The 13946-nt window shown below is 47.8% G+C and overlaps 1 protein-coding gene across 1 annotated transcript in view; it reads left to right on the top strand.

The window, feature by feature from the left end:
* LOC147725915 (uncharacterized) overlaps nt 1-13742 on the top strand; it is a 276388-nt gene extending 262646 nt beyond the window's left edge. Inside the window, exon 9 of the mRNA XM_086962832.1 lies at nt 12903-13742. Coding sequence (XP_086818958.1) covers nt 12903-13053 — 151 coding nt within the window. The 3' untranslated portion in view covers nt 13054-13742. The remainder of the gene's footprint in view (nt 1-12902) is intronic.
* Nucleotides 13743-13946: the final 204 nt, after the last annotated feature.

Genomic DNA, 13946 nt, shown 5'->3' with positions numbered 1-13946 from the left:
GAACGTAATCACATCCCTCCTCAGGACCAACTATCCAGGCACCTGGGTACCTACCTGAGGATGGGGAACTCGCAATATACAAGCTCATATTATTAAAAACACCACTAAATCTATAGGGATACTAAGAATACTCACTGATTACTAGGGATATCCATACCCTACACCACACTTATATTCACATCAGTTGGTCTCGCGGCCACCCCGACCCAGACCGGTCTACCCTAGGGCAGATATGACACACAATCCGGTGCGTCTACACATGGGCCTGCAGAACCCAATGCTCTCTTTTCCAAACGGTTCGCAATCCGGCAAACCTACACGCCAGTCTCCCACCTGACGCTCTAACTTACGCGAGCCACAATCTTGTGGGTATACACGCTGGTCATCCACCCCAGCGCTCTCACTAACGCCGTATATCAACGACGACCACATTCCTATGAACACCTCCAGATATATGTCTCTTCACTAAGGATCTGCTACTACAATAATATTATGGGATAGCCGAATTACTTAGTGTCAACAATTCCCTAGCTTAAGGGCTCCCTGTTCTCCCTATTCATTCAGACTTACCGGATCAGGGGCAGCATCTGTTCTGGCTATAACATCTGACTAGGAGGAAAAAGGTTACCTATGCTTTGGAACAGAAGACGCTGTTTACAGGATTATGGGAGGGTGTGGTCCCTTAGTTGTAGGTCTCCTCTCTCCCTCACTATTACTTACCTGATCAGGGGTAGCATCTGTTCAAACAGTAATACTACTAGGAAAGGGGATTACCCTCACTGTATGGGATACACACTATGTGATTGAGTTATTTCTTGATTTAAGCGCTCTTACTCCCTTCTGATCCATCAGTGGCTCAACAGCAACTGGCTAGAAGCAAAGATAGCTTTATCATAAAAAAACTCATGCACACTAATTCACTAATTAATGGGGTCATTTATTGTAACAATAATAAAGTATACATATACAAAACTATGGGGTCTCTATAACTAGCAGTAACTTTAACACACCGCTGAAAGAGAAGGATTAAACATAACAGGAACACTCCACTGAAAGGGAAAAGATTAGACATACAATAGAAGTGTAATTGTAACTAATTCAGACTACCTCACCTATTAGAAGGAAGATTTCTCTCTCTGCCTCTGGTGGGATTAGGGCTCTCTCTGCCTCTGGTGGGATTAGGGCTCTCTCTGTCTCTCCCTCCTTCACCACATCACCACGCCTCTGGTTCAGTTGCTCCAGCTGACAGCCTTCTTTGATGCCCTCTGCACTGCTCTCTCTCTCTCCTCATCTTCAGCAATCGTCTGCCTTCTTTCTCCATTTAAGAACTGCACTCTATTCTGCAGCTCCAGCAGACATTCTCTCTCTCTCTCCAAGCTGAATTGAGCTCCAAGCTGAACTGAGCTCCCAGCTGTTCTGAGCTCCAAGCTGTTCTGAGCTCCAGGCTGAACTGCACACAAGCTGGAAGGAACACTCCTCCTCTCCTGTAGCTCACTAATATGGATTCCTCTCCCCTCATGGAAATTTCCACCAGAGGGCTGCCTCCTACCGAATTCCTGTGCCAGCTCCCAGGCTTCCACGCAACCGCAGTGGCCATCTGCTTGTTACGTCTGGGCCCAAGAGAAAAACACATTTCTCGGATAAGAAGCAGTCCTAACCGGATTTTCCTCTAGCACACAACAGCCTTAACTATAAACATTACCTTTACCCTGAAAAGCCTCTCAGCTTCATCAAGATGGAGTCCCTCTAGCTCTAGGCCTGTAGGCCTGAAAGGGATGAAATGCCTACATAAACCATACCAATGTGTCTAGTATGTCAAAGCCAATAGGCAATAGACAGGTTAAAGTCAAGAATAAAGGATCTATCATCATATTTAAGCAGCTATCCTCTTCTAGGTCTGGAAGAAAGGGCTTAAAAGGGCCAACACAGGCTAAGAATACCTATCCTAGATGTGAGCAAGAATAAGATCTATATCACTACTAAATAGAGCCAAAAACTCTGCCATTACATTCCACCCTTAGATCCTTATCTTGCGAACATCAATAAACAACAACATCCATATAAACAAACATCAACACAATCTATCAACAAATCAAAAACTAAAAAACTCTCTAAAAAGAATGACAACTTAAGGAAATTCCACCTGAAACTCAATTGTAGGGAATACAAACCTAACAACCAACTGAAAACAAATTAAAGCACCCTTGATTCGAATGCTGAAACATATCTGAGATTGGATCTGATAACAACAGAAACTAACCAAAGCATCCTCAAACTAAATGTGCCTCAACTTCTAGTGATAACTGGTGAAACCTAGTGATGTAGGGACTTATGTGTTGAATGAAAACAGCAAGGGGCCTAAATGGGGCCTACCTACTTCGGACAACTTAAGCTAATGATGACACATGAAATCTATTGGTGTAGTGGCTTGTTTGTGGGATGAAAATAACAATGGGCCTAAATGAGGCCTACCGACATTTGTCAATTTAAGGAAACATTTTGGTGAAATCTGAGAAGTAAACATGACAAATTGTTCTCAAGGTCTGGGCAAACATCAATACAGAATCATACTAAAAGACACACCTCCCAGGACAATCCAAAGTCTAGGGTAACCACCCTTTGATCAATCAAGGTGAAAATGTAAGAACAGTAAAAAACAACCCCATTTCTACAAGATAGCTGGTGTAACACCAAGCCTAAAACAGCCATTTTACATCACACTGTGGAACACATGTGTGCACCACCATTCAAAAAAAAAGTCCTTCATTGGCAAAAACTGTTTTGAAGAAAACAGAAAAACTATAATAGGTGACATGTTTGTTGTTTTTTTTTTTTTTAAAGTGGGGCCTGCTCGTAGTGATGTCAAAGAAAAACATGGGAATAATGCAGGCCAAGGAATTAGGCAACCAAATCCTTTTGCGAATCTGTCACAAATTAAAAAAAAAAGTGTCTTAATATATTTTTTCAAAAAAAAAAAAAAAAGTCCAATGTCAATATGGGTCATCAGTGTAGGTCACCACCCAGCATCTTCGGTATCCGGACACTTCCTCCGATGCGGCCATTCACCACCCTTCCGGTCTGGTCTGGTCTGGTTCCATCTTCCAAAAATAATAAACTAACATAAAAACATGAAAGTAAAAAACAAAAACAATAAAGGGAGTGGGGGGGGGGGGGGCGACCCACGCACCGACACCACAACCCAGCAATCCTAGGGACAAGAAAACAAGTATCATTAATCTTGCATGACAACATTTTCCATTTAAAAAAGCACCCCGGGTGCCTTTCATTATTGAAAAGAAAATATCCTAATTAATTAAAAACATTCAAAATCTAATTTTTAAGGACAGTCAGTAGGGCCTAACATACCCTAATCCTCACTAAGACAGCCCCTCCCTTCAGAGCAGGAGCCAGGCTACAGTATGAAGTAATTTGAATCACTGCCAAATGATGATCTCACAGCAGGAGCAGAGCGCTGCAAGCCTCCAATTCCCAGATCAGAGAAGCCCGCCTAAGCCTACGGTATCGAACTAACTCCAAGGGCAAGAGTCTACAAGAATCCCTTATCAGCAGGCAATGAAGCTGCCTGCGTCAACAGCCAGGAAGAGCGAGTTCACCCACCCTTACATAAACAAGCCGTCCGCGGAATAAAATTGGATTATGGCCAATCAAAAACAGGACAGGCTGCAGCCGAAGCCTGCAGAGGAAAAAAAACTCGTCTTCACAAACCAGCTGGTCTGCCAAGGTCGACAAACAAATTCCTTGTAAGCTTGTTCCCAGGCCTGATTGCTCTAACTAACGAAAGCTAGCATTTAAAAAAAAACAATTCTGTTACAATGTACTGCTACTTAAAAGCTCCAGTTTCTAAAATGACTTTTGTCTAACTAATGCAACTAAAAGGCAAGATAATAAAATATGGGCATTGATTTAGAAAGGGGCAACTAAGTTTTGCACACAAGATTATGCATTCAGCATTTGAAAAAACGAATTATCATGGACCATTGTCAGCTGTTGAAAGAGAAATAATTTTAAAACAACATAAAATGCAGACACATTTCAACATTGTATTATGTTCAACCAGGGGCATCATGTAATTATGCATTACAGTGTAATTTAAACATGCAAGCTATTTAATCCAACCTAATAAAAGGGCCACATTCATACATTAATAAACAGCCTATTATTTTCTAACTGAGTTGGTGAACTAACCAATGCCGGTTTTGCTGACACATTTCACTTTTAAAAAAAGTTCAATTTGCATTTGGGAAAATAATAATGAGAACACACATTTGTTTTCAAAAGCACACGGTTGCCTTTCACTAATTAAAAGCACATGTTACCATGCACTGTCGGGCAAGATTGATTATTCTCAACCTGTGATCACTGCAACCAGCACATTCCTTTCTAGATGGAAAACCCTCAAAGAAATAATTAATGAAAACAGCCCCGTAGCGTGCACTCTAACAGGGCCATCTTTTTAACATTTCACTCATTTTAAATCATGCATTCAAAAATAATTTTCCACACGTCAGTGGATGCATATTAAGAAGCGCATTTAAAAGAACACAGCTCTCTCCGTGCAAACCCTTATCTCAATCCGACTGGTTGATTTATAACCTAGCGACCCCTACGAGCCAGACACATGAAATCATCAATTCCAAGGCAAACCCACACAAATTCGTAGACGCATTTCAAAAAGAATGTGAAATGAACAGAACCCTTTGCAAAGCACAAGATGTTACCTCTCCGTCAAGAAGCTGACAAAGCACGTAGGCAGACCTAGGAATCAGTAAAAGTCAAAATCAAACCATCAAATAATCCACTGACTTTTATAGTCAGGTCAGATAACCATGCGTGTTAACAGCATGTTAAAAAATAAAGACTGCCATCTCAACTCAAGATATTAACCCTTTGGCAGCTCAAGCACAATCATTCCCCAATGTCCATGGATACATGGGAAAGTCATGAGCACATCTCTTCACGTTTACAGATAACACGTACACACATTTTCAAAACGTTATCCCCAAGCACCCGAGAGAGATCCAGCTCTCTCCTGCCAAACGCAATGATAACATGCCCTGTCCAAGCCATTACCACATGGCGCTATTCACAAGCCATATTTACAAGACAAGCTTTTCACAACAATATATCCAAGGCACAATTCACAAGGAACGCGGCAGATCAACATGAGAACATGCACCTCACAAGCCACATTAATATGGCGCTATTCACAAGCCATAATTACAAGGAGCTATATGCAAAGAACTCCACAGATCATATAACAATGAACACATTTCACATTGCACAGCATAAGCAGATGCAGCAAGCAATTTAATGGGCAATTTAAAAGCATTTTTTACACACATTTATACAATTGGACCATCACAAAGATGTAACTGGCTCCCTCATGTAATGCCATCCTTCAACCCTGACAGTTTAAACACCAAGATGAAAACCATTCCTTCCACCCTGAATAAGCCAAATGCCATGATGTAATGCAATCTCCTCACGCTGCAACTGTTCAAGCCCATAGGTCACACAGGCTACATAAACTGCAACATTACGCCAGATGGAACCGGCGCTCAGGGCACCCCCTCAGAACACATGGGAAACTCTCTAAGCACATGGCCAGGTCACACAGGTTTCGTAAACTGTTCGTACACGCCAGATGTTATGGCTCAGGACCAACTATCCAGGCACCTGGGTACCTACCTGAGGATGGGGAACTCGCAATATACAAGCTCATATTATTAAAAACACCACTAAATCTATAGGGATACTAAGAATACTCACTGATTACTAGGGATATCCATACCCTACACCACACTTATATTCACATCAGTTGGTCTCGCGGCCACCCCGACCCAGACCGGTCTACCCTAGGGCAGATATGACACACAATCCGGTGCGTCTACACATGGGCCTGCAGAACCCAATGCTCTCTTTTCCAAACGGTTCGCAATCCGGCAAACCTACACGCCAGTCTCCCACCTGACGCTCTCACTTACGCAAGCCACAATCTTGTGGGTATACACGCTGGTCATCCACCCCAGCGCTCTCACTAACGCCGTATATCAACGACGACCACATTCCTATGAACACCTCCAGATATATGTCTCTTCACTAAGGATCTGCTACTACAATAATATTATGGGATAGCCGAATTACTTAGTGTCAACAATTCCCTAGCTTAAGGGCTCCCTGTTCTCCCTATTCATTCAGACTTACCGGATCAGGGGCAGCATCTGTTCTGGCTACAACATCTGACTAGGAGGAAAAAGGTTACCTATGCTTTGGAACAGAAGACGCTGTTTACAGGATTATGGGAGGGTGTGGCCCCTTAGTTGTAGGTCTCCTCTCTCCCTCACTATTACTTACCTGATCAGGGGTAGCATCTGTTCAAACAGTAATACTACTAGGAAAGGGGATTACCCTCACTGTATGGGATTCACACTATGTGATTGAGTTATTTCTTGATTTAAGCGCTCCTACTCCCTTCTGATCCATCAGTGGCTCAACAGCAACTGGCTAGAAGCAAAGATAGCTTTATCATAAAAAAACTCATGCACACTAATTCACTAATTAATGGGGTCATTTATTGTAACAATAATAAAGTATACATATACAAAACTATGGGGTCTCTATAACTAGCAGTAACTTTAACACACCGCTGAAAGAGAAGGATTAAACATAACAGGAACACTCCGCTGAAAGGGAAAAGATTAGACATACAATAGAAGTGTAAGTGTAACTAATTCAGACTACCTCACCTATTAGAAGGAAGATTTTTCTCTCTGCCTCTGGTGGGATTAGGGCTCTCTCTTCCTCTGGTGGGATTAGGGCTCTCTCTGTCTCTCCCTCCTTCACCACATCACCACGCCTCTGGTTCAGTTGCTCCAGCTGACAGCCTTCTTTGATGCCCTCTGCACTGCTCTCTCTCTCTCCTCATCTTCAGCAATCGTCTGCCTTCTTTCTCCATTTAAGAACTGCACTCTATTCTGCAGCTCCAGCAGACATTCTCTCTCTCTCTCCAAGCTGAATTGAGCTCCAAGCTGAACTGAGCTCCCAGCTGTTCTGAGCTCCAAGCTGTTCTGAGCTCCAGGCTGAACTGCACACAAGCTGGAATGAACACTCCTCCTCTCCTGTAGCTCACTAATATGGATTCGTCTCCCCTCATGGAAATTTCCACCAGAGGGCTGCCTCCTACCGAATTCCTGTGCCAGCTCCCAGGCTTCCACGCAACCGCAGTGGCCTTCTGCTTGTTACGTCTGGGCCCAAGAGAAAAACACATTTCTCGGATAAGAAGCAGTCCTAACTGGATTTTCCTCTAGCACACAACAGCCTTAACTATAAACATTACCTTTACCCTGAAAAGCCTCTCAGCTTCATCAAGATGGAGTCCCTCTAGCTCTAGGCCTGTAGGCCTGAAAGGGATGAAATGCCCCTTAGCTCTGCCAGAATACCTACATAAACCATACCAATGTGTCTAGTATGTCAAAGCCAATAGGCAATAGACAGGTTAAAGTCAAGATTAAAGGATCTATCATCATATTTAAGCAGCTATCCTCTTCTAGGTCTGGAAGAAAGGGCTTAAAAGGGCCAACACAGGCTAAGAATACCTATCCTAGATGTGAGCAAGAATAAGATCTATATCACTACTAAATAGAGCCAAAAACTCTGCCATTACACAGATACAGTTGCATCACTGGCTCCTGGGTCCCTAGCAGAGAGCCAAGCCCAGGTCATGAATGAGTCACAGTAGCACATGCAGTTGCATCTCAGGCTCCTGGGTCCCTAGCAGAGAGCCGAGCATAGGTCATGAATGAGTCACAGTTGCACATACAGTTGCATCGCTGGCTCCTGGGTCCATAGCAGAGAGCCCAGCCCAGGTCATGAACGAGTCACAGCAGCAGATACAGTTGTATAGCTGCAGCCTTTGTCCTTAGCAGAGAGCCCAGCCCGGGCCATCGATGAGTCACAGTAGCACATACATTTGCAACGCTGGCTCCTGGATCCCTAGCAGAGAGCCCAGCCCAGGTCATGAATGAGTCACAGTGGCACATACAGTTGCATCGCTGGGTCCTGGGTCCCTAGCAGAGAGCCCAGCCCAGGTCATGAATGAGTCACAGTAGCACATACAGTTGCATCGCTGCCCCCTGGGTCCCTAGCAGAGAGCCCAGCCCAAGTCATGAATGAGTCACAGCAGCTGATACCATTGTATCGCTGCCCCCTGAGTCCCCAGGAGGGAGCTGGCGGAGACCATGAATGAGTCACAGTAGCACATACAGTTGCATCACTGCCTCCTGGGTCCCTAGCAGAGAGCCCATCCCAGGTCATGTACGAGTCACAGCAGCAGATACAGTTGCATCACTGCCCCCTTGGTCCCTAGCAGAGAGCCCAGCCCAGGTCATGAATGAGTCACAGTAGCACATACAGTTGCATCGCTGGGTCCTGGGTCCCTAGCAGAGAGCCCAGCCCATGTCATGAATGAGTCACAGTAGCACATACAGTTGCATCGCTGCCCCCTGGGTCCCTAGCAGAGAGCCCAGCCCAAGTCATGAATGAGTCACAGCAGCTGATACCATTGTATCGCTGCCCCCTGAGTCCCCAGGAGGGAGCTGGCGGAGACCATGAATGAGTCACAGTAGCACATACAGTTGCATCACTGCCTCCTGGGTCCCTAGCAGAGAGCCCATCCCAGGTCATGTACGAGTCACAGCAGCAGATACAGTTGCATCACTGCCCCCTTGGTCCCTAGCAGAGAGCCCAGCCCAGGTCATGAATGAGTCACAGTAACACATACAGTTGCATCGCTGGGTCCTGGGTCCCTAGCAGAGAGCCCAGCCCATGTCATGAATGAGTCACAGTAGCACATACAGTTGCATCGCTGCCCCCTGGGTCCCTAGCAGAGAGCCCAGCCCGGGCCATGAATGAGTCACAGTACCATATACAGTTGCATCACTGCCCCCTGGCTCCCTAGCAGAGAGCCCAGCCCAAGTCATGAATGAGTCACAGCAGCTGATACCATTGTATCGCTGCCCCCTGAGTCCCCAGGAGGGAGCTGGCGGAGACCATGAATGAGTCACAGGAGCAGATACAGTTGCATCGCTGACCCCTGGGTCCCTAGCAGAGAGCCCAGCCCAAGTCATGAATGAGTCACAGCAGCTGATACCATTGTATCGCTGCCCCCTGAGTCCCCAGGAGGGAGCTGGCGAAGACCATGAATGAGTCACAGGAGCAGATACAGTTGCATCGCTGACCCCTGGGTCCCTAGCAGAGAGCCCAGCCCAGGTCATGAATGAGTCACAGCAGCTGATACCATTGTATCGCTGCCCCCTGAGTCCCCAGGAGGGAGCTGGCGGAGACCATGAATGAGTCACAGGAGCAGATACAGTTGCATCGCTGACCCCTGGGTCCCTAGCAGAGAGCCCAGCCCGGGCCATGAATGAGTCACAGTACCATATACAGTTGCATCACTGCCCCCTGGCTCCCTAGCAGAGAGCCCAGCCCAAGTCATGAATGAGTCACAGCAGCTAATACCATTGTATCGCTGCCCCCTGAGTCCCCAGGAGGGAGCTGGCAGAGACCATGAATGAGTCACAGGAGCAGATACAGTTGCATCGCTGACCCCTGGGTCCCTAGCAGAGAGCCCAGCCCAAGTCATGAATGAGTCACAGCAGCTGATACCATTGTATCGCTGCCCCCTGAGTCCCCAGGAGGGAGCTGGCGGAGACCATGAATGAGTCACAGGAGCAGATACAGTTGCATCGCTGACCCCTGGGTCCCTAGCAGAGAGCCCAGCCCAAGTCATGAATGAGTCACAGCAGCTGATACCATTGTATCGCTGCCCCCTGAGTCCCCAGGAGGGAGCTAGCGGAGACCATGAATGAGTCACAGTAGCACATACAGTTGCATCAGCTCCTGGGTCCCTAGCAGAGAGCCAAGCCCAGGTCAAGAATGAGTCACAGCAGCAGATACAGTTGCATCACTGCCCCCTGGGTCCCTAGCAGAGAGCCCAGCCCAGGTCATGAATGAGTCACAGTAAAACTTATAGTTGCATCAGCTCCTGGGTCCCTAGCAGAGAGCCCAGCCCAGGTCATGAATGAGTCACAGTAGCACATACAGTTGCATCACTGCCTCCTGGGTCCCTAGCAGAGAGCCCATCCCAGGTCATGTACGAGTCACAGCAGCAGATACAGTTGCATCACTGCCCCCTTGGTCCCTAGCAGAGAGCCCAGCCCAGGTCATGAATGAGTCACAGTAGCACATACAGTTGCATCGCTGGGTCCTGGGTCCCTAGCAGAGAGCCCAGCCCATGTCATGAATGAGTCACAGTAGCACATACAGTTGCATCGCTGCCCCCTGGGTCCCTAGCAGAGAGCCCAGCCCGGGCCATGAATGAGTCACAGTACCATATACAGTTGCATCACTGCCCCCTGGCTCCCTAGCAGAGAGCCCAGCCCAAGTCATGAATGAGTCACAGCAGCTGATACCATTGTATCGCTGCCCCCTGAGTCCCCAGGAGGGAGCTGGCGGAGACCATGAATGAGTCACAGGAGCAGATACAGTTGCATCGCTGACCCCTGGGTCCCTAGCAGAGAGCCCAGCCCAAGTCATGAATGAGTCACAGCAGCTGATACCATTGTATCGCTGCCCCCTGAGTCCCCAGGAGGGAGCTGGCGGAGACCATGAATGAGTCACAGGAGCAGATACAGTTGCATCGCTGACCCCTGGGTCCCTAGCAGAGAGCCCAGCCCAAGTCATGAATGAGTCACAGCAGCTGATACCATTGTATCGCTGCCCCCTGAGTCCCCAGGAGGGAGCTAGCGGAGACCATGAATGAGTCACAGTAGCACATACAGTTGCATCAGCTCCTGGGTCCCTAGCAGAGAGCCAAGCCCAGGTCAAGAATGAGTCACAGCAGCAGATACAGTTGCATCACTGCCCCCTGGGTCCCTAGCAGAGAGCCCAGCCCAGGTCATGAATGAGTCACAGTAGCACATATAGTTGCATCAGCTCCTAGGTCCCTAGCAGAGAGCCCAGCCAAGGTCATGAATGAGTCACAGTAGCAGATACAGTTGCATCGAGGCTCCTGGGTCCCTAGCAGAGAGCCCAGCCCAGGTCATGAATGAGTCACAGTAGCAGATACAGTTGCATCGAGGCTCCTGGGTCCCTAGCAGAGAGCCCAGTCCAGGTCATGAATGAGTCACAGTAGAACATTCAGTTGCATCAATGGCTCCTGGGTCCCTAGCAGAGAGCCCAGCACAGGTCATGAATGAGTCACAGTAGCACATATAGTTGCATCAGCTCCTAGGTCCCTAGCAGAGAGCCCAGCCCAGGTCATAAATGAGTCACAGTAGCAGATACAGTTGCATCGAGGCTCCTGGGTCCCTAGCAGAGAGCCCAGCCCAGGTCATGAATGAGTCACAGTAGCACATACAGTTGCATCGCTGCCCCCTGGGTCCCTAGCAGAGAGCCCAGCCCTGGTCATGAATGAGTCACAGTAGCAGATACAGTTGCATCGAGGCTCCTGGGTCCCTAGCAGAGAGCCCAGCCCAGGTCATGAATGAGTCACAGTAGCACATACAGTTGCATCGCTGGCTCCTGGGTCCCTAGCAGAGAGCCCAGCCGAGGTCATGAACGAGTCACAGCAGCAGATACAGTGGCATCACTGCCCCCTGGGTCTCTAGCAGAGAGCCCAGCCGAGGTCATGAACGAGTCACAGCAGCAGATACAGTGGCATCACTGCTCCCTGGGTCTCTAGCAGAGATCCCAGCAGAGGTCATGAACGAGTCACAGCAGCAGATACAGTTGCATCACTGCCCCCTGGGTCCCTAGCAGAGATCCCAGCCCAGGTCATGAATGAGTCACAGTGGCACATACAGTTGCATCGCTGGCTCCTGGGTCCCTAGCAGAGAGCCAAGCCCAGGTCATGAATGAGTCAAACTAGCATATACAGTTGCATCGCTGGCTCCTGGGTCCCTAGCAGAGAGCCCAGCCCAGGTCATGAATGAGTCGCAGTAGCACATACAGTTGCATCGCTGGCTCCTGGGTCCCTAGCAGAGAGCCCAGCCCAGGTCATGAATGAGTCAAACTAGCATATACAGTTGCATCGCTGGCTCCTGGGTCCCTAGCAGAGAGCCCAGCCCAGGTCATGAATGAGTCACAGTAGCACATATAGTAGCATCAGCTCCTAGGTCCCTAGCAGAGAGCCCAGCCCAGGTCATGAATGAGTCACAGTAGTAGATACAGTTGCATCACTGCCCCCTGGCTCCTTAGCAGAGAGCCCAGCCCTGGTCATGAATGAGTCACAGTAGTAGATACAGTGGCATCACTGCCCCCTGGCTCCTTAGCAGAGAGCCCAGCCAAGGTCATGAATGAGTCACAGTAGCACATACAGTTGCATAGCTGGCTCCTTGGTCCCTAGCAGAGAGCCCAGCCCTGGTCATGAATGAGTCACAGTAGTAGATACAGTGGCATCACTGCCCCCTGGCTCCTTAGCAGAGAGCCCAGCCCTGGTCATGAATGAGTCACAGTAGTAGATACAGTTGCATCGCTGGCTCCTGGGTCTCTAGCAGAGATCCCAGCCGAGGTCATGAACGAGTCACAGTAGCAGATACAGTTGCATCGCTGGCTCCTGGGTCCCTAGCAGAGAGCCCAGCCCAGGTCATGAATGAGTCACAGTAGCACATACAGTTGCATCGCTGGCTCCTGGGTCGCTAGCATAGCACACAGCCCAGGTCATGAACGAGTCACAGCAGCAGATACAGTGGCATCACTGCCCCCTGGCTCCTTAGCAGAGAGCCCAGCCCACATGATCACTCCATTCATTGTCATCTATAGAAATAATTCTTGATGGAACTGCGCATTTCATATGCTCTCTTTGCTTTGTTTGCCCTTTACAGATCGGCGCCGGACTTTGCACCTGGTCCCTGTGCAACCAGGGGGAAGGAGCTGGCTTCAGTAGACTGCTCTCGAGCGCTTCGGTGGATATGTGAGAGGGAGGCCTCCGAGTGCAGGTCACGGCAAAATGTTGGACAATGTTTCACAAACTGACATCCGTACATCGCAGAACTCGGCCGGCTGTCTACTACTAACGCTTCATGTCTGTGACGTAATTCGACATATCTGGTTGTGCTTCTTGTTCGAACCATTGCCCCTCTGGTGTCCGAGTCCTTGTAAGCAATGAGTGCACACTGAGGGCAAGCGGACTTACAACATGCACTTTTTAAATCATTATTCCAGAATTGTAATCCGTTTCCTGGGAGAATCCTATGACTTATTACTGAAAACACTTGCTCCTAGGTGCTTCTGAAGCATGGGGAATAAGATGGTAATCAGAAAAGGGGTAAACACTGGAGGCATATTATACATTCTCTAGCCTTTCATTGTATAATTTTTGCTTTTATCAATGTGATTGTGGGTTTTTCCATACGTTGCTGAAGCACCTTCAGCAGGTGTGACCCATAGCAATTGGGTGGATGCTCCCATGCGGTGGCTCTGTGGCTGTAACATTTTTATATTTTCTTTGCGCAAATTCAAAACCGTGAATTGAAAAGGTGCTTTGGGCCTTTGTGTATTTCTGTAAAGGCCCTTTAGCCAGATGATGTTCTTTTCTGTTGCAGATTGAAAGTGGACTGTATAGTGTTGGGGGATAAATGACCACCACAACCAATGAACAAAGTTGGAGAGATAGCTAATAACACGTTGGCGCCCACCATTAAAAGTCTTCTTTGGACCCCTTGTCAACTTTGCCTTCTTCCACCAAAGAGCTGAAGACCCTTTTGCTATTATACTTTAAAGGACACCTCAGTCGCCGCTCTTGCAAGGGCACACCACAATTTAATGCAAGCTTTCGAAACAGTACATGTTAGACAAAGCTGCTGCAATTGTGAGCATCAACAGTATATGCAAAACATTTCACCAGTCTGCTTACTAGCCTTCAAGAA

This window comes from Lissotriton vulgaris, chromosome 3_1 (genome assembly GCF_964263255.1).
Source record: "Lissotriton vulgaris chromosome 3_1, aLisVul1.2, whole genome shotgun sequence".
NCBI lineage: Eukaryota > Metazoa > Chordata > Amphibia > Caudata > Salamandridae > Lissotriton > Lissotriton vulgaris.
This window is presented reverse-complemented; position numbering and strand designations above follow the sequence as displayed.